This window comes from Falco cherrug, chromosome 2 (assembly GCF_023634085.1).
Source record: "Falco cherrug isolate bFalChe1 chromosome 2, bFalChe1.pri, whole genome shotgun sequence".
Classification (NCBI taxonomy): Eukaryota; Metazoa; Chordata; class Aves; order Falconiformes; family Falconidae; genus Falco; species Falco cherrug.
This window is the reverse complement of record NC_073698.1, coordinates 116,677,995-116,697,015: the sequence shown is the minus strand read 5'-3', so window position 1 is coordinate 116,697,015 and position 19,021 is coordinate 116,677,995. Positions and strand designations below refer to the sequence as shown.

At 38.1% G+C, this 19,021-nt stretch overlaps 2 protein-coding genes across 7 annotated transcripts in view; one reads left to right on the top strand and one right to left on the bottom strand.

Annotated features, from left to right (window-relative positions):
* The window catches only part of ARL13B (ADP ribosylation factor like GTPase 13B), a 45,656-nt gene that overhangs the window by 8,993 nt on the left and 17,642 nt on the right, over window positions 1–19,021 (top strand). For 5 of the 6 annotated variants that reach the window (XM_055701257.1, XM_055701259.1, XM_055701255.1 and 2 more), the window contains one exon: window positions 1,550–1,799. In XM_055701257.1, the coding sequence (XP_055557232.1) occupies window positions 1,550–1,799 (250 nt within the window). Of the gene's footprint in view, window positions 1–1,525; window positions 1,800–19,021 lie in introns of all 6 variants that reach the window. The other variant, XM_055701260.1, reaches the window with a different exon arrangement.
* On the bottom strand, window positions 6,830–18,631 carry STX19 (syntaxin 19). The gene is made up of 2 exons (XM_027814295.2): window positions 18,118–18,631; window positions 6,830–8,162 (listed from the first exon to the last, which is right to left on the bottom strand). The coding sequence occupies exon 2, from the start codon at window positions 8,085–8,087 to the stop codon at window positions 7,209–7,211; it is 879 nt and encodes a 292-aa protein (XP_027670096.1). The 5' UTR covers window positions 8,088–8,162; window positions 18,118–18,631; the 3' UTR covers window positions 6,830–7,208.

Here is a 19,021-nt window from a genome sequence, read left to right as displayed (position 1 = left end):
AAACACCAAAGCACTCTGAACATTTGGTCTTAATGTTTCCGAGATAGTTAAATGCCTCTGCAGGCTAATTTTTTTGCAGTGGACTAAGGGCTCCAATGCTGCACAGCACAACACCTTAAGAGGCAGCCCTCTCCATGCTATCTACCTTGCCTCTACGCCATACTATTACTGTTAAGTGACACCATATTGCTAACCATGTTTAACTAATTCATATTTGCCAGAATCGATCTATAGCCTGTTTATACATTGAAGATTTTAGTATTGGAGACTTCACTATGCAATAGGAGCAGGTGTTTCAGAATATCCCCTTATATTTGGCACCATCAATAACCTTCACCCTTAACCAACCCTCACGTTCACATTGTTCTATCTTGTAAAAGCACATATGTACGGCTTACAGTGCCAAATGTTCTTCAAAATAAAGTCATCTGAGTCTTGAAGCTGCAATTATTCACAAATGGGCGACCTGGAGCCTTCTCTTTTTGGAGTCTTGGCTTACACTATCCTGGCCAAGGGGTCTGTTCTGAATCCCGTATGGGCTGTGTGTGAGAGTCTCAAAAAAGGAATGCAGTAACAGAAGGCTGGTAGTTATTTTGCTTCTGTATTGCTCTTCAGAGCTTAGTGCTTTTGACCATGCCTTCATTTCTCCCTCTTAACAAGCTGAATTTTACACCTGTTTCTCCTGCCTCGTGTTGCCAAGCTACATAAAGCAGTTGCAGAGATCCAATAACTCACCCTTACAAAGTCAGCATAGTGGTGTGAGGCAAATACAGGCTTTCTTTGCCTGCAGGAAAGGGAGACTGCAAGCAAAAGTATTAAATATAAAGCATTTATTAGCATATTGCACGGCAAATAAAAAAAAACCACAAAAAGCACCCCTCCCCCCCAAAAAATAAAACACAACCCAGAAATTAGAAATAAATAAACAAACAAAGGCCAAAACCTGATCTTGAATAAAGGGAATTGATCTCAGAAGAGCATGATTTTGGTCACTTCATCTCAGCCCTTGGTTTGAACTTTTGAGGCTGTTTTGGCAACTGTAAGGGATAAAGAATAAATTTGGCAGAGCACAAGCCTTCCCAGGTCATAATGCATTAACAGTTTTGTTTGTTTTCCTTCTCAAACTTGGATTAATACGGTATGAATGCTGTATAACTGTTCAGGTGGGAGCATTGGTGGTGAGGGGGAAAGTAAAAACTACAGTATGCTGAACACCACTGCATTTTAACTGTGGTGTTAAATATTTAAAATTTGCATTTGGGGCTTTTTTTTGGTTGTTATTTCTTTCCCCGTGGAGCTTCTATCTACACTAATGTAAAGTAACTGGCTGAGAGACTAGTACATTAGAGTTGAAATTACTGGAGGAGAGGGGAAATCTTAATGTAAAATTGGTTAAACATGGTTAGAAATACGGTGTCACTTAACAGGGAAGGTTTGCTCCATATTTTTAAAATACAAATTTTGCTACACAAATCACAATGTAAAATCTTCTTTAAATAACTAAGGATGCTTTTTTTTACTGAAGGCTTTCTTCTTTGAACTCTGACAGAGTCTCCTGAAGATGTGGCTCCAACAGTTGGGTTTTCCAAGATTGACCTTAAACAGGGACGCTTTGAAGTCACCATCTTTGATTTAGGAGGTGGCAAACGAATTCGAAATATCTGGAGAAATTATTATGCTGAGTCCTATGGTGTAATATTTGTTGTGGATTCCAGTGACATTGCAAGAATGGAAGAAACAAAACAAGCCATGACAGAAGTTTTAAACAGCCCTAAGATATCAGGAAAACCCGTATTAGTGTAAGTAATGTTAATAAATGTTCTATTAATTTGAAAATTTGTAAATGTTGACCTTCGATACACCTTCTAAAGAAGTATTTATGTATAGTATAAATGTAAGTATAAAGTACACTAATACTACTGTAACTTTAGCACTAAGTAGTATTACAATTCATTTTACAGTACTTCTGAAGTATTTTTTTATACCAACCTTGGTAACATACTAGTGAACAAAACCTTTTCTTTCCCTCCTGAGTTGTACATGGTGATATATTGAATCCATTAACAGCACCTGATGATAGATCTTACTTAGTCCTTCTCAGAGGTATTTATTTCTTTTCTTTCTCTTTAGCATTGGAAAAAATAATAACTTGAGGGGTTTCAACCCTTTAGAATTCTAATATTACTCAAAATGGTATGATAGGTTAAAGGCTTTGCGCAAGTTTGGCATGGCAATATCACGTAAAAATATTGTTACTGTTTAGGCCTACATCAATTAATTAAATTGTAAATGCTTGACTGTATTCTGCAATACCAGTAATCTCTTCAGCAATAAATGGCTTGTTCACATAGCACATGGTGCTAGCAAGACAGCGCTGTGAGTTGTCATGGGTACATGGACCTCACTTCACAGTGAAGAACAGGATCTATTACTGAAGAGGTTGAGATGCAGTCTTCATTGTGGAGCAAAGTAGAGTGGGATCATCGTCCCACTCTTCCTTTTGCCATCTTTTCTTCCATCCTAATCAATTGTATTATGGCATACCCTAATCCTGCAGGATACCTATGCTTGTGGCGACTCTGCTTTTTGCCAGGGGTAAGAACACACCCTGCTGACAGAAGAAAAGGGGAAGACTACTCTTGCTACTAATCCTCCCAGATAAAGTAATGGATAGTGAGCCTGAGCACTATTCAGGGAGAAGTGGCGGCTCAATGGCCTGGAAAGAGAGTAGGCTGAATTTGCAACGTGGGCATAAGATTGGTACAAAACACCCTGTATTAGAATAATCTGGGAACTGAAGAGTTCTGGTATTATTCAGTGTGATGCTTGCTTCAATTTGAATTGGTACTGTGCAGCTTAATATCTCTCATAGCCCATGGGACATATCCCAGTATCATTTTAAGACAATCTTCCTAAAGTGCTGATGGTATTGGCTGTTATTGACTTAGTACAAATTACTTTAAATGTTACGTTTGGCTTTTTGGTTTTTTACTGTTCAGTTGTCATAGCACTATCAAAACTGGCCGGCTGCAACAAGGCTTTTACCACCCCATCCCAGGTTAAGTTCAATAAGTAGTTCCCACGCCTTGCCCCGGCACAGCCACCGATCCCCCACAGGGTTTCAATAGTTCATCTACTCTTTGTGCTGTTTCTTCATCCTCTGGCAGCCAGTCCACCCCGCTTCTTGCCTTTGCTGCATCTGGAGTCTCTCTTCATCTGGGCTCCTTTTCCAGCCAGCTCCTCCTCATCCAGGCCTCCTGCTTCTCCCAGGGCCTCTCCTACATCCAGGGCACACTCTCTCTCCTCCCTCTGCTTCTTCCCAGTCTCTCTCCATCTGGTCCTCCTCTTCGTACAGTCCTTAGAGCTATTTAAGTACTTAGCAGGAACCAGCCACAGCTGCACCTTATCCACATCAGCCAACGTGCGCCCCTGAAGCCAGCCCACAGCTGTATATTATCAGTGTTAATTAACCTGCTTTAATTCCTCTATAATTCTTTTACATTTGGTGTTACTGCTAAATTTATGTTTGCTTTGCTCATGTAGGCTTTGTTTAACACTCAAATGCTTAAGTAGTTAATCAGTCTGTTATGTATGGGGAAACTGAGTTGCAGAAGGCAAGAGTTCTTGCAGTTCATGGTTCAATTCTTCTGTCAGCATCCTCAACAATTATATAGGTATGCAAATTTATATTTTATTTTCTTGGAGGGTTTTTTTGTCCTTTTATCAGAAAGGAACATGTAATCTTCATATTATGTAGGCAAATACTGGTTTTGTTTGGGGTTATTTTTGTATTTGGGGTTTTTTTGTTGGCTTTATTTTTTTTTTGGTGTTTGACATGAAACACACGCAAGATGTAATACAAGTCTATGTGCTATGGCTGGTATTTTTATACTAGAGACATTGCCAGACAGGTTTTGGTTTTGTTTGGGTGTTTTTGGTTTTTTTTAGTAGAAAGTTACTTTCTACCTGTTATTTTGGGGATGAGGGATTATAGCTTTTACTGTTTCACATTTCCTATTAGAACTCTGTCGGCTCTGGTTTAGTTTGTTTGCTCTTCTGCATAACTGTGTAACTAAAAACATCACGGAGAAGTTACTTCAATGTTTACTGCAAAATTTCTGCTGTTAATCATTTTGAATGCTCAATCAAATTCTTATGTCAATGTAAGATGTAGTTAATACTATCTACTTAGAGTTGATAGTACCTCATATTAAGAAGAAGCTTTCTTTTCTGCAAGTCTTCCTGGGCTTCTCTCAGTTCTTCTGCAGTTTGTTATGTATTTTTGTTTCTGCTTTTGCCATTTTCTAACCAACATATAGCTGAAAACTACTTCAGTTATTTACTTGTGTGTAGATAGGCAGCTGTCTTCCTGAGCATTAGTGAAACTTGAATTTTTTTCCAGTATATAAGGTACAGCTCTTGTTTAACAAGACCGTATTTACTTCCGAGAAACGTATCTGTTGTGTGCAGAGGAAGGGCTAGCCTAGGAACACCTTTCTCTCTCAGATGAGGATGCTTGTGTGAACACTCCTGCATGGGGGATGCTGTGTAAACCAGTGGTGCTTGCTGTAATTTGGTTTTCTCTGTGAACGCTGGCTGCAATTCCTTCACAGAATTACCATAATGCTTTTCTTCTTGAGGGCCTAGGAGGGAAGGAAAGGGCTATCTGTTATGTACTGTTGTTTTTTCTAAAAGTAAAAACAGGAAAAGAAGATGGTGTGGTGTGTAGTGCATATTTCTGTGTGAATTACATACATTTATATACATAGGTACATACATATATATATGAAAGAGCATGTTGGCCATAGCAACTTTTTTCTCTGTGTGGCTTATTGGCTAATTTGTACTTTGCCCTTGGGACATAAAGGTAGCTTCCATATATGTAAGGGAGATCATTTAATGTAACTGTATCAGTGGTGTCATTATCTATTTTTACTTTTTGTTGCTAATGTGTAAATAATATTTTTCACTTTATGGTTCAGACCTCTGGTTGTACTATGATAGCAGTCAATTTCAGTTGCACTTTTAAGCTGAGATGGAAGAAATCCAACAATTCATAATATGTCGCAATGTAAAAATAATTCAGTAGTGCCTTTTGTTAGTAGATTGATCCCCCCCCCCGATGCAATTAAAGATATCTAGCTCTCTAGCTCACTTTGCACTTGCAGAATTGCAGTGCATTTTGCTCTGACTTATCTGACTGTATCCAGATATCGTGGTGTTGATTGTGTCTTTGCACAGCGAAAGGAGTTCAGACATACATTCCTGGTGTGGGGTTTGGTTTTGGAGTTTTGGTTTGGTTTGGTTTTTTTTCTTTTTGGAAGTAACTTTTTGCTCAAGTTGCATTGTTATTTTCTGTTTCGTATCAAGTCTCAGTTGCATTGTTGTTTTCTGTTAAATTGCATTAGAACGCTGTTTCTCATTAAGTTCCAAAAGGGAACAGGGCAGAAACCAACCATTGGGACTATGGAGAACAAAAGCACTTACATCTGCTTGCTTTTCTTCATTGCAGTAGTAACTGCTGCTGCAAAATAAAGCAGTGATATACTTCCTGTCTTGCTAATTCAGTTCTTTCCTAGAGAACATCTAAGGGATCTTCAGGGACCGGTTGAGTCAATGTCTAGCTGCTCTGGTTTCGGTGCTCAGGGGTGATACTCATATTTCCTATCTGAGGCATCTGTTTTGCATACCTACATGAAGATCCTAGGCTTCTACAACTGGCAGAATTTCATAGAGCCATTTAGAGTTCTGGATACTCTCAACTAGTCCTTCTGATCATTCCTGTAGTAGTATAAATAAATGCATGTCCTATACCATGCCTGGTTCTGGACTTGGCACTACAAGAAAACTGTGAAGACAAATGTTGATTATACTATAGGGAGTCTGTGCTGCTTGGGTATTGCAGTGTATCACATATGAGGAGAGTCAGCTGCATTTGTTCGGACTTTAAATGAAGAAACTAAGGGAGAGGTCTTCCTGCTGCTTACTAGTAAGGTGTGAAGATAACAGAACAATGTTCTTGGAGATGTGCTGACGGGATGAGAAGTGGTGGAGAGGAGCTGCAACTAGGGAAATTCCTGTCTTGATTTGAGGAAGAGGTTGATCGGTCTGGATGTCCCCAAAAAATTTCTTTCAACCTAAATAATTCTCTGTTTCTATATCATGTTTATTTTAATAAGGATGGCATTCTATTGCTTTTATTATACTTAATTTTTGTACTAGCAAAAGTGAAATTGCAGAGGCAACTGCAAATTTAGCTAGGCTAGGCAGCAGTAAGAATGTGTCTTATCACTGTGTAATGAAGTATCATATTCCCCTCTCCTTACCTGATAGGGGTCCGCTCTGTGTAGCTGAATAATGTAAATATCTCTGTCAGTTTATTAACGCTTGGCTTCTCGGCAGGCTGCTACCAAATGTCCCTGCAGGTTTGGTAATGTGGGCTTCTGCTGCTAGTGATCTTTAATGTGTTCGGAAAATATCAACTGAACACCTACCTGTAAGCAATACAGTATGGTGTCATTAAAATAAATAACCCAATGCCTGTTTTGCATTCTGTAAGGCAGTGCGTGCTGTCCTGCTATAACATGAGCATTATTTCATGGTGTTAAGTAGTTAAGTAAGCCTGTTAGTAACTTTTCCTATAGAGGTAGTATTGAAACACTCTTGATAACTGGTTTCTGACTTCTTGTTTGGTTTAGGCATCATGTTCTGGATTGTTATTAATGCTATCTGCTTTACGTGTAGATTTCTTTTTGGTAGATTTTCAAGTTCCTAGAAAAAAATCCTTAGAGTTTGAACCAAGTAAATATGAGTACTAAAAATCCACAAGGCAATTAAAAATGCTAATTATTATTTTGTGAAAGTTAACTAAATCATTCTTATGAATCCGTCTTTGAGATTAACAATATTTTCAGTGCTTTCCGAAAGCACAGGTAGTTTTTTGCCACATTGTTTTAGTTTGACTGGAAGAACAAAGTGTCACTTGTGTCCTTTGGTCCTTTCCCCTAGTTCATGTGTTCCTGTGAAAACCACAAAATTCTTTGCATTCTTCTAACTCTGTTTGGAAAAACAGATGCAGTTTTTCCTGAGAGCTCTGTGGAAGGAGAAATGGGAGGAAAAGTAAAGCAGTCGAGGGGTCCTGAGACTGTTTTACGAGGTCAGCTTGCTAAATAGGAACCATTGGTATTTCAAACAGTTTATTTCTTTTGTCATTTGCAGCATGGACAACACCAGCAGCATATTGCTTTGCAAGGGTTTCTTTTTCGATACTTGACTGCAAGCCCAAATTTTTCTTTAGATACTTGAGTGTATTCTTGAGTGTTGTTCATACTGATTTCAATGTTGTTGATCATCTCCCCTTGTTCCTCCACCAGAACTGATATCTGGATAAAAAGTTCCTTTATGTCTTTGATCTGGTTCTCCAGATTCACTAGTTCTTTATGTCTCTGTTCAATCTCTGAAAGCTGAGCTTTGGTAATTTTTACTTCAGTGAGTAGATTTTCATTGAAAATCTCCCATTTTCCTTGTTGGAGCATGTCATTGACTTCGTCCTCAGATACCTCTTTACCAGCTACTTCAAGCTGACGGACAATAAATTTTCTGCATTTCTCTTGCTTAGCAGTTATGGCATCGTTGTATGAAAGCATAGCATTTACGTAACGCTGGGATAAGAAAGCATGCTGGGAAGCCAGAATTCTTACTGCGGCACGTGATGGCCCATGTTCATTTTCAGCTTTTTTCACTGTTTTTGAAAGTTCATCCAAACATTTTCGTATGTGCTCTGCTTGAATTTTTATTTCTCTTGCTATGTTAGATTCCTTTTTAAGAACACTGAATCTTCTCATTGAAGATAGTAGGCTTTTTTGTTGTTGACTGAATTTATGAACTTCCTCCACCAAATTGTTAATGTCATTCTGAAGCTTCTGGATTTCGTGCAAGTGCCTTTCAGTTATGGGCTCTTTTTCATAAATAATGGCCTGCTGTTCAAACTCCTCCAGCTCTTCTTCTTGTACAGTTGCACCGTTGTTTTCTCCAGCTATCTGTAGTTCCTTAGCTCGCAGTTTAAGCTCTTGGAGGCGGTCTCTCATGGTTTTAGTGTTCAGGTTTTTTTCCCCCCTTGCCAACACAGGGAGTTAACGCTGATATCTTTTTTTCTTGTTTCACTGTAATCAAAGTGTGACAACAATGTTAGCATTTATATATAGACATGGAAAATAGTGCCTGAATTTAGAGCTACAAAAGTAAAGTAGCAGTGAATTGGAAGCGGTAGGTATTCTGGACAAACGTACAGGGTAGGTGGTGTCAGTGCACTCCACCATTTAATTCCGTTTACATAAGCTAAGGTTTTTAATTTGTCTTCAGGTGGATACGGTTAACAGTCATCCCTCAGCTTCTTCACTGCAGTGGTTTTTCCCGCACACAGTGATTTGCAGCCCAAGCCCGTTTTTGTTGTGGGTGGTGTAAGGCCCAGAACTTGCTGAGAGGAACGACAATGAGGAATATGGCATGTGGAGAGGACTTTTATTTTGGGGAGGAAACTAGGAGTAACTCCAATTATTATTTAATTGTAATACGTTATTTGATGAAAACTAATAAACTTTTAAATCTCTCTTTTAAAAAAAAAATAGAAGTGAATCTGCTGCTCTGTTTTTGGATGCTCAGTAGGAAGTACACGCTTCAGCTTCTGAGGTTATGAGATAGACTATCTAATGGATCAGAGTTCTGGCGTAAATAAGCTGCTTTAGGCTTTGGTTTAGCCACACCAAAAAGCCTTTCTCCATTTTCCTTGCTTTCTTCTGCCTGGGGAGTTAAACTGATAGTAACTGAAGCACTTAACTCTACAGCAAAACAGAACAGAACTCTTAGTAATTTAAGAACTCGAATAATTTAGCATGAAAATGCTATTTCTTTTAATGGCTGAGCTTCATAGAGGTGGATCCATATCACTAATGTTGCAGCGTGAAGATTTTCTAATCCCTTTTTAGATTACTGTCATCTATTCTTATGTTGTCATTTGCAGTCTTCATAAAATTTATGCAAATGGACTTTGTGCACCATAGTGAGATACAATTTAGTACTGTTTCTTGTTTAATAGAAGGTGGATTTAGTTCTGTTTTCTACCCTAGGTGTTGTGCATGCTTTACTGGAGACGTAATTAATAGAAAGTTTCTATTGTGTATGTTTTAGAAAATGTCAAAGGTCAACTATTTTTAGTTATAGGGAAGAAAGTATTTTTCTCAAAACCTTTATGAATGTTTTCCTTGGACTATGATCAAGAATGGAAAAATTCAGTAAAAAGGACTAGAAGATTATGGGATTTTTACTTGGGGTCGTCTGGTTAAATCCAAATGTGTGTCTTTCAAAGGCCTGTTCAAGCGTAAAGGTGAAACAGTACAGTAGAGTCTTTTGGCTGTTTTCAGAGATTTCAGGGCAGTCTTCTGAAATAGTAGTGTTTTATAGGTGCATTTCTTCTTAAACCCCAATTCTAACGTTGTTTTGGTTGTTTGTAAGTAAACAAATGCACTATTTCTATATAGTATCCAGAAGGATACTTTTGTAATAACTGCAAAGAACTATTCCAGTAACCTGTCTGTACGCAAATGATTTTGTAACATTTGAACAGCTGCAAATGATACTGCTGTGGTATCTCTGCTCCTTTATGGATATTTAAAGACCCTAAATAGATTTTTGTGTTACATAAGTCACGGAGTCTTAACAGTATGAACGTGTCCTCCACAGGCTTAAATCTTGCTGTCTGCAGGCGGATTAGCTGAAAAAACAAAACTTGAAATGCTACAGAAATCAATCGTGAGAAAGAATGTTGATATTCTGCACAAGTGTGGATTACTCTTGCTGCTTTTTTTTTTTTTAATTTATTTTCCCTTTAATGCCTTAATATCTGAATGTGTTTGTTGATCTGCATCGAGAGAATCCAAAAAGCCTTAGCAGTCATTAGAAGTCACAGGACCATAGTGACACTTGTGAACCAGCAAGCTTGCAAGTAATTAATTGGAAAACATTACTTTGGGGTGGGGAAAATGCAACATGTATTAACATTGTTACAGTAATTCCTCTTCATTGCCTAACTTGCTGCGTATCTGCCCACAGCAGAAGTCAGGCAATTTCATCAAGGTAACATTCTTTAGGAATGTTTCAGAGCAGCTTGGCACCACCCAGACTGCCACAGGGAAAGTTCATTCTGGGGCATGTGAAAGGAACCAGGAGTGCTAAACAAGGCTTCAGAGAAGTGACCTGAAAATCTGTTTTAGTATAGCCGAACACATCTGTTGACCCATGTTAATTTTGCACGGCTTGACAAGCCTGTGATTAAAAGCAAGTTCTAAGGGCACCATTAATGCTTATGATGTGAGGTGGCGAGAATTTCTTGTATCTAAGAGAATGCAAGTAATTACTGAAAACCTCTTAAAACATGCATGCAGTCATCCAGTTACTGCTTCAGAACACAGTACAATTTCTCAAAAAGGCAGTTACCAATTTTTCATATGATTAATCTTCTGTGGCTTGAAAGTAAGTTAAACACAGGAGCACAAGAACTATACTGGGATTCATCTTCAATTTGTGTATCCATTAATGATTGACATATACTTTTCAATGTTTGGGTGCAGTGGTCTTGAAATAGCTGTATTCCTTGGGGCAAGCAACAGATTTGCAAATCTATAAATACTCCCAAACATCAAACTTGCAAAGATGTAAGCACAAAATACTTGAGATTGGTGTTAATAGATTTTTTTTTTCCTTGTTTAAACATCAGTCTCACTAAAGAGTGGAATGTAAGCAATTGAACCCTAGTTTTGTATCTCATGTCCTATCGGGCATGCCTTCAAAATCTGCCACTGAACACGCATGAATAAATGTCGTTGATTATACTGGCAACTGAAATGCATGCTGGTTTCAAATAAATAAGGATGTGTTTGTGGCAAAGATAACCTTGCAAATTGTTGGCTTGACTTATTGAGTGTTCTACAATAAGCTTTGTTCATATACCGAGTCCTTGTTTTCCTACGTATTTGTGTATATGTATAGGGGCACATCCTGTTGTTCTTCTGACTGAGATGAAAGATTTATTTCTTTGAAGTTTTTGTCAAAAGAGGGAGAATATGCCTGTTCTTTTAGAGTTCAGTAAAGAAAACACGTGGCCTGAAAGCAATCCAGTGACTTAGAGTATCCCTTGTATTCAAAATAAGATTTTAAAAGACTGTCTTTCTGAAGTGATAAAGTAGCACAGCCTAGCACATCCTCATCAGACTTTTTCTTCATCAAAGGCCTGAAAATTTGGGTTAAAACAGCTAAGAGACTGACTGCAGTAAAGGCAAACCAAACTGGTAGATGGGGAAAGTGTTAGCTTGTTAAACTGTAGCTTCAAACTATTGACTGTGTTTAGAAATGGCCCTAAATGCTCTTACACATATAAAGCTGAAGAGCATTGATGAGGTTTGCCCCTGTTCCTGGCCTTTCCTTGGTCATAACGGCCGCTGTGTTGCCTTTTGTCTGCACTGTTACCAATGCTGAACCATGTGCTTGGAGCCAGAATCACACACTGCGAGCCAGTCTTTAATAAAAGATAATCTGTAGAAATGGAGTTGCTCTAATAGTATAGTTGCAATAACTTAGTCAAGCCGATATGGCACTGTGCCTTCTGTGTTCACATTTAGGAGCAATGTAAGATGGAAAATACAGCCAAGGAACAGACAGGGCTACAGGGTGGGTTTGGGAAGGTGACAGGGGAAAGGAAAAGAAGAAAAACCAGGCTCAGTTTGGCCCAGTGTCTAAGTTGTACTTGAGTCCAAGGAATACTTATATGCTTTCTTACATGTATTTGGGGAGAAAAAGTAGGAATGTGCATGCGGCATTTCAGTTTGGTCACTCTGGCATACCTTATTTTTTAGAAAGGCTTCCCTCCCTGCCCCTCGCAGTGTTTTTATCATGAAGATCTGCTGGTGGTTAAGTTTGAATTTGTTCCTCTGGTGGGCATCTTTATCTGTAGTTATATATAGTTGACAGGTTCAGAAATACAGTTTTGCACACATCCTTGTCAAATACATTTTAAGGGTATTGCAGGAGTCTTTGCCTTCTGATAACTTTACTGTGTTGCTCATCAGGGTTATGAATCTCTCCAGTCAAATTGATGACATATGTCGTTGGGAAGGTCTTCATAATGCCAATTACCTCAGTACACTGATGAGGGACATAATAGGTCCTGATAACTGGACCACCATTATTAATAATCTGTCATGATGTTAAAGTATGTCCTAAACACAAATAATGAATTTGATGAAAATGAAAAAGAATATATATTCTCTATTTTTTAAGGAGAGGGGAGACAAGTTGAAAGGTTCTTTTCCTTAATTGCAAAGCAGACATAAAATATTCTTTCACCTATCTAACGTGTCAGTAGACCCAGTGAACAGGGAGCCTACATCCAAAAATGAGGTTTGGGCTGCATTAAGTGAAAAGGCTTAAATGGATATGTGAAGTAGCTAAGTTGATCATATGGAATTCTTTTTACTGGTTGTAATTAGATTTAATGGCTTCTTTTTTGGCTTTGATGAATATTTTATTTCCCCACCCACACCCGACTTACCAAGAACTGCTGTTTATTTTAATTTCATCGTTTTGGTAACTATTTCTTGGTTATTCAGCACCTTCATTAAACTGCCTGATGCAAAAGGCTCTGTTTGTATTTCACCTTTGATGCAATTTGCATGCCTGCTTACGTTCATTTTAACATACTATGCTCCACCAGGAGGAGAGGATTTACAGGCAAACAAGGGTCAGAATTCTCTCTTAGAGAGCTCTTTGAGATGTGTAATCTGTGTTCTGCATCATACTGCTTTTTTACCTCTACAGAAATAGCTACCTTTTTTTCTTTTTTTTTTCTTTTTAGTGATTGTGACAAAAGTAAGGGTCAGTTTGTTTTCCTGTTCCTTATTATGAGTCAATTAAGGGCACTGGGTAGAGGGTGCTTTTGGGCAACATGTCCCAAAAGAATTTCATGTTACACGTAATCTTACGCATTTTTTAATTATTTTCTTTTAAAATCCATATCCAGGCTGCAGTGAAGTTACATTACAGCTCTTTTATATGGTGCCAGCAAACCCGTATAACTGTTCTTTTTGAGCACAATGCCTTCGAGTAATGTTGGGAATCATACTTTGGTCTGGAACTTGATTACTACTTTGAGTGTCTTAACTTTAACAACAAAAAAGTACTGAGACACATATACCATTTAAATGTCTACAGTTTAAGATACTTAAAGTAGTGTGTGAGGAAAACTAGGGGCCTGGGTTGAAATTCTAGTTTGCTCCAAAGGCTGTGCTCTCTTGTATATTCTCACAAGAAAAGAAGGAACTTGTTTGATGGTTTTGGAATCTTTCCCTGTTACCCCAAGATATAACTTAAGTAACTAAAGTGAGCAATCTTGTTACAGGTTACATTTCTTTCTCTTTTGTTTAAGAAAGAAATTTCCTTTAATTTAAATGCCTTGTAATGAACGTGCTTAAACCAAGGATTATCATGCAGCAAGGTGGTTGGATGAAAACATCCTCTTAAAGCATCTCTGTTTTAAGATGATAAGTCATTGGAAAAACATATTTAAAAATAGTTCTAAGTTCAAGTTTCTGTTTGTGGGAAGTGTGGGAGTGGTTCATGAGGAAAATATCAAAGGCAGAGAGCTTGCCCTGGTTATGAGCCTAAAAAAAGCTGCCATTATATGTAGAAGGTAGCTAAACTGTATCAGATTATATATGATATGGTAGTGCAAAATCAGTAACCTTTCCAGCACAGGGGACTTAAGTGCTAATGGGTATCTCATTCTTAATATTAAAAAATACTAACATGCAAAGGTCATTTGTATTTGTCAGCTGCTGGGAAATAACCTGCAGCACATTGCTTCTGGTGTTGCCTGCTACGTAACATTGAGGAAATAAAATCTGGTTGCTTGTCCCCACAACGATATCACCCACCATAACTGCCATAAGGCTACCCAGTGAAACCAAAATGACCAGTACGCAGGAGCGTAGCGATGCTGCATTTGCAGCAAGGTAGCCTGGGGGATCTCTGATGGGTGTGAAATAGATCATGGGAGGTAGGGAAATACTGATATTGAGTAAAAACATGAGATTCAAATAGAATCAAACAGGTCTGAGTTTTCCAGGAGTTCATAAGATGGGTAAGAATGAGTCCAAAGTTGTGGGAAAAGTGTAAGCGGATCACAGTTGGAGTGAGCCCTTCAAGGGAGATGGAGAGGGGAGAATAGACCTTAGTTACCTGAAGTAGTTCAGGTGTTCTTGTCCATTTGGCCAGAAGCCTGTAGCACAGTCATGTTGTGTGGGAATCACCTGTATTACAAGCTTTTATACTTTCAGAATCTCTACAACTGTCAGTACTTCTCTAATTAGAAAAATGTGGGGCTTTTTGTGCTCTTTTATGAAGTATTTGGTTCAAAGATGCACAGTGAACCACTGGCAAATCTGAGATTGTTCCACAGAGTTTTGGAACCATTGTTACGAATGTGTGGCTGCAGTTGTGGAAGACTTGAGGAGAAGCATCCACCACCATTTCCATGTCTCCAGACAAGTCTCATGTTCCCTGCTGATACTGTGGGTAATGGAAGGTGGCGAGTTCGTGCTTTTGTGCTGATGTAAGTCACAGTTATGGTGACGCATGCTGCACCTACAAGTCCTGACTGACAAAACCATGATCTCACTCTGCCGATCAGTTAGGCTGTGGATTATTCTCTGTATTTGGTAAGGGAATGGTGTATCCCTTAATTAAAAGCAAAACTAAAGAACTTCCTTAATGTTTTGATGTTTACCATCAGTAGTATTTTTTAAGAGACTTCAGAAATGAGCAGCAGAGAGAAATAAATGTAAATACCTGGGTTTATTTGTTTATTTCCAGCAAGAATACTACTAGAAGTCAGCACCTGCACTTAATTAGCTATTGCAAATATGATGGCCACCTGTAGGTCACAGAAAGAAAATCATAATATCCTCTGCCAAAAGATCACATAATTAAGGTCCAGATATTGGTATGTTTTAAAGCAGTATTTGAAAATAAATAAGGAGCAAGAGAAAGGTCTGCAACAGGATAGAGGACAAGTGAAATTATTTTGATTTAATAGGATATATAGTTTGAATTCCTGATTAACAAGTTATTGCTATAAATCAGTTTCAAGATTTTTGTCTTCCTGGCAGTAGAATTGCATTCTCAAAATTTCTGTTATGCAACATCCCACCTACTTCACATTCCCATTTCATCTCTGTCAGACCATATAGCTACATATCACAGCCTTGGAACTCACCTGTAGTAAATCAAAGGATTTTCAGGGAACTTTTTTTAAAAAAAACAGGCAACTTAGACTAAATAACTTCAATGTTTGCCTAGGTATTGATATATCAACGTGAAATAGAGTGTAAGAAAATAATTAATAGTTAACCATTTTTTTAAAATCTACAAAAATGTATGGCGATATCATTTATTGTCATTGGGTTTGGGATTACGCATCTGGAAGTTGAACATAATATTCCTGATGTGAGCTCAGACATCTCTTTGGATGCAGCCTATTTGATCAATAGGTATGATTAACCTGAGAGCAGAGCAGTGTGTCAGAGGACCATGTTTTCGGTAAATAGGAATATGATTCAGACCTGAGGTGAGAATGAGGCCACTTAACCAAAATGAAACAAATTGTAATGGTTGACATTCTTGTGACTGCTTCAAAAGGTAATATGAGAGTGAAGTTGCTCTAGAGTCGCCTGGAGGTATTATAAACGGGATGAGTTTAGAATCTTACTTCTAAGTATTCTCGTATTTAAATGTGACCTGGAGGAAATGTTTAGAGAAAAGGCTGAATTAGAAAAATGTCTCTTCTTTCTCCCTGCAACTGCATGAAAGCAGTTAATTATTTTTTTATTTTTTACGGGTCAGCCTTAATTGATGTTTGCAGGCAGATAATTTTTTAGCAATTTATTAACCAGTTTTTCAGTACGGTTTACCCTAATATTCAAATTATTGTTTTGCATAAGAGTTGAAGGCATGAAAAGTAAACTAGAGAAATGAAATAAGACAGATTACCTGAGAAAGAGCCTAGTGTTAATCAGTAAAAAGCTACTGATGGGTTTATAATTGTTGTCAACAATCCAGAAGGCACAAGGGCTTAAGAGTGCTAAAGAATGTAGTTTAAGAACTGTTAACACCCACCATTTGAATTGTTTCAGTGTACTTAAAAGCTTTTAAAAGCAATCCACAAAAACTCTGGGGAAAGAGAGGGCTCAGAGTTTAATTTTAGAGTGCTTAATTCCATTGGAGGCTGGAAACTGTTGGCTAGTTCTCCTATCTGCTTGTTCGGTAAAAATATAAAGAATTTTGTTTTCTGTGACTTCCTCGAAAAGCTAATGCACTGCCAGTAACTGAAGAGGAAAGAAAAAAAAAACAGTCTGACAAACTGGCATCTTTCTGCCTGTTTGTGGGTCAGCAGTTTGACTTTCATGGATGTTAACAGAAGCAAAACATAAAAAGACTTAACAAAACCTTTTCTTGCTGTATCTGCTGAGGCCTCACTTCTCTAGGATAAAATATCCTACTGATTGCTGTCCACAGGGTTGCCCAACAAACAAGTTAACAAATGAGAGGTGACATTTCTAAAGGAAAAACGTAGAACAGCATTTTTAAATAGAAGATTGACCATGGACTGAAGAATATGGCATTGTTCTTTCCCTTGGGTAGACTGCTGTGAAGTTCAAAGGTGTTCTCTTTTTCTTTTTTCTTTTTTTTTTTTTTTATTTTCCCAGGAATGCTAATTTAGTCCCTCAAAGCTATGCTTCTTGAAGTAGCCTTAAAGACTAATTTTCTTGATCTAAGTCATTCTCATAGACATCTTTTTCTAAAGTTGCTTTTTAATCATGTTGATAGTTCTGGTACTGTAATATTTTGACCTCAGGGATGCTTTGCTCTTTGTTAATTTTGATGGCCACCATAGAGGTTTGACCCAAAATTTTAGGTTTCTTGTTAACTGATACAATTTACCCCCAAAAGCAGCATCACTGAGCCACTTTTAGGGATTACCACCCCCCGCAGTGTGTACTCCATACGGTATTTTGTTTTCGGTGTTTTTACTGTATAAGAATCCCACAGAAGTGAAGAGAAATGTGTTAGTTGGGAAGTAACAAGGTTTAAAAAATCCCCCGTGTCTACAAAACAAGAAAACACACATATGGGTGTGCACATACCCTCTTCCCAAATAAACCCTTTCTGTAACACTTCTTGGTTTTTTGATGAAAGCTGAGATACAAATGTGTCCAGTTCATACTGGATTTTTTTTTCCCCCACTACATCTTTTGGATTGTAAAGTAAACTTTAATACTGGTAATTTTTTTTTTCTTTTTTCCTCTTTGCTCAGTAACTTACATTTTAGAAACAAGTCGAGGAACACACATAGTTTGTGTTAAGACTCTGTTTTTCTCTGGCATGTCTTCTGTCATTGAACTGTAGATGTCAGTTGTGCCAATATATACATACACTCCCTTTCCACATTGTTTCCCATGACTCTTAAAGTTCAAAAGCTTTCTAGTTGCTTAAAAAAACCTACCTGATATAAAAACAGTTGGTGTCTAGCTTTATTTCTTGTGTAAAGTAAGTTTGTTCACTAAGAATGTTCCAAACGTACTTTATGTGAAATTGAAATAAGTCAGGCATGATTTTACATACAAAAGTTTCTTACTTAGCAAACTTAATGTGATAAACCAACAGACACTCTCCTGTGCTTTCAAGTATGTGGAGGTTTTTTATTATATACATACTACAGTTTTGTACTGACTTGGAAAATTATAATCAAGGTCTATCCTTTAAGATAACTCTGATGTATTCCTTGAGGAAGGAAGTTTTATGTATAAACTTGCCTCAAAACCTAGCATTCCTGTGCATGAGCAGCAGAGCTGTGAGACTATATTCACCAAGAGAAATACACAATTCTTCGCAGGATAGACATCCATTGTTTGCATGTCTTGACACTTGGGCACATTCCCATTTTAAACCCCACTACAGCCTTTTTCTGATATTTGCAACTTAGCAAGCATTAAGTAAAAGAAGAGTCTTTACCTTTTAATCCTGTGCTGGTGGCTTTCCGTTTTATCTTTTACAGAGGAACTCCTGAGGTTTCAGCTTCAGTATAATCCAGAAAACATTGTTTCTAATATTTACCTAAGTAATATGCCTTGAGTGACATTCCGTGAAGTTTTTTCTGCATGCCTTCCACTTCTAAGTCTTATACAGTTGTCCAAGGGTTCATCATCGGGAGCAGCGGTGTGAGAGAGGAGCCGACTTCTGCAACTGCAGTAGACAGGCAAATTGATTACTTTCTGCTTGGGGAATCTGGTTCTGCCTGTTTGAAACCCAGCCTTGCTGAGAGGCGGATCACTGCTGGAGCTGCCCAGTAGCAGGAAGTGTCTGGGAGCAGCTCCCTAGATAGGGGCCAGTTTACAGCTGGAAGTGGAGCACTGCCTACGGATGAAGCCCAAGTGTAAGTGCAGGGATTGCTTGCTTCCCCTTTAAGGCACGAAGGGAAAAAGAAGCAAGGGTAGGTCATGGATGTATGAATGCATTTACCTGAAAAAAAAAAAAACCCAAACCAAAAAAAACAAACAACACAAAACCCCAGCAAATAACAAAGTAATACACTTTGTCAGAGTATCTTAAAATTATTTTAACTCCATTTGTAAGTTTGACCTCAAGGCTGAAGTGGGCAGGGTGTCGAGCAGGAGATATATGACCTGTGCAAAACCACTTCAGTTCTTGAGGAGCATAAGGTGGAGATAGCTATTTGGATATTCTGCTTTTTCAGACACAGCACCTCAGCTGTATTTTTTGAATACAGTCAATGTTGCAACAGGAGTGCTGTGAAGAAAATGGAAGCTAATGGACAAAAAAGCAAATCTTAGACCTTTCAAGGTATTGGAAGTTAAAAATCAGCAGCTACTGCAAGTTACAGGGCGTTAGTGTCACA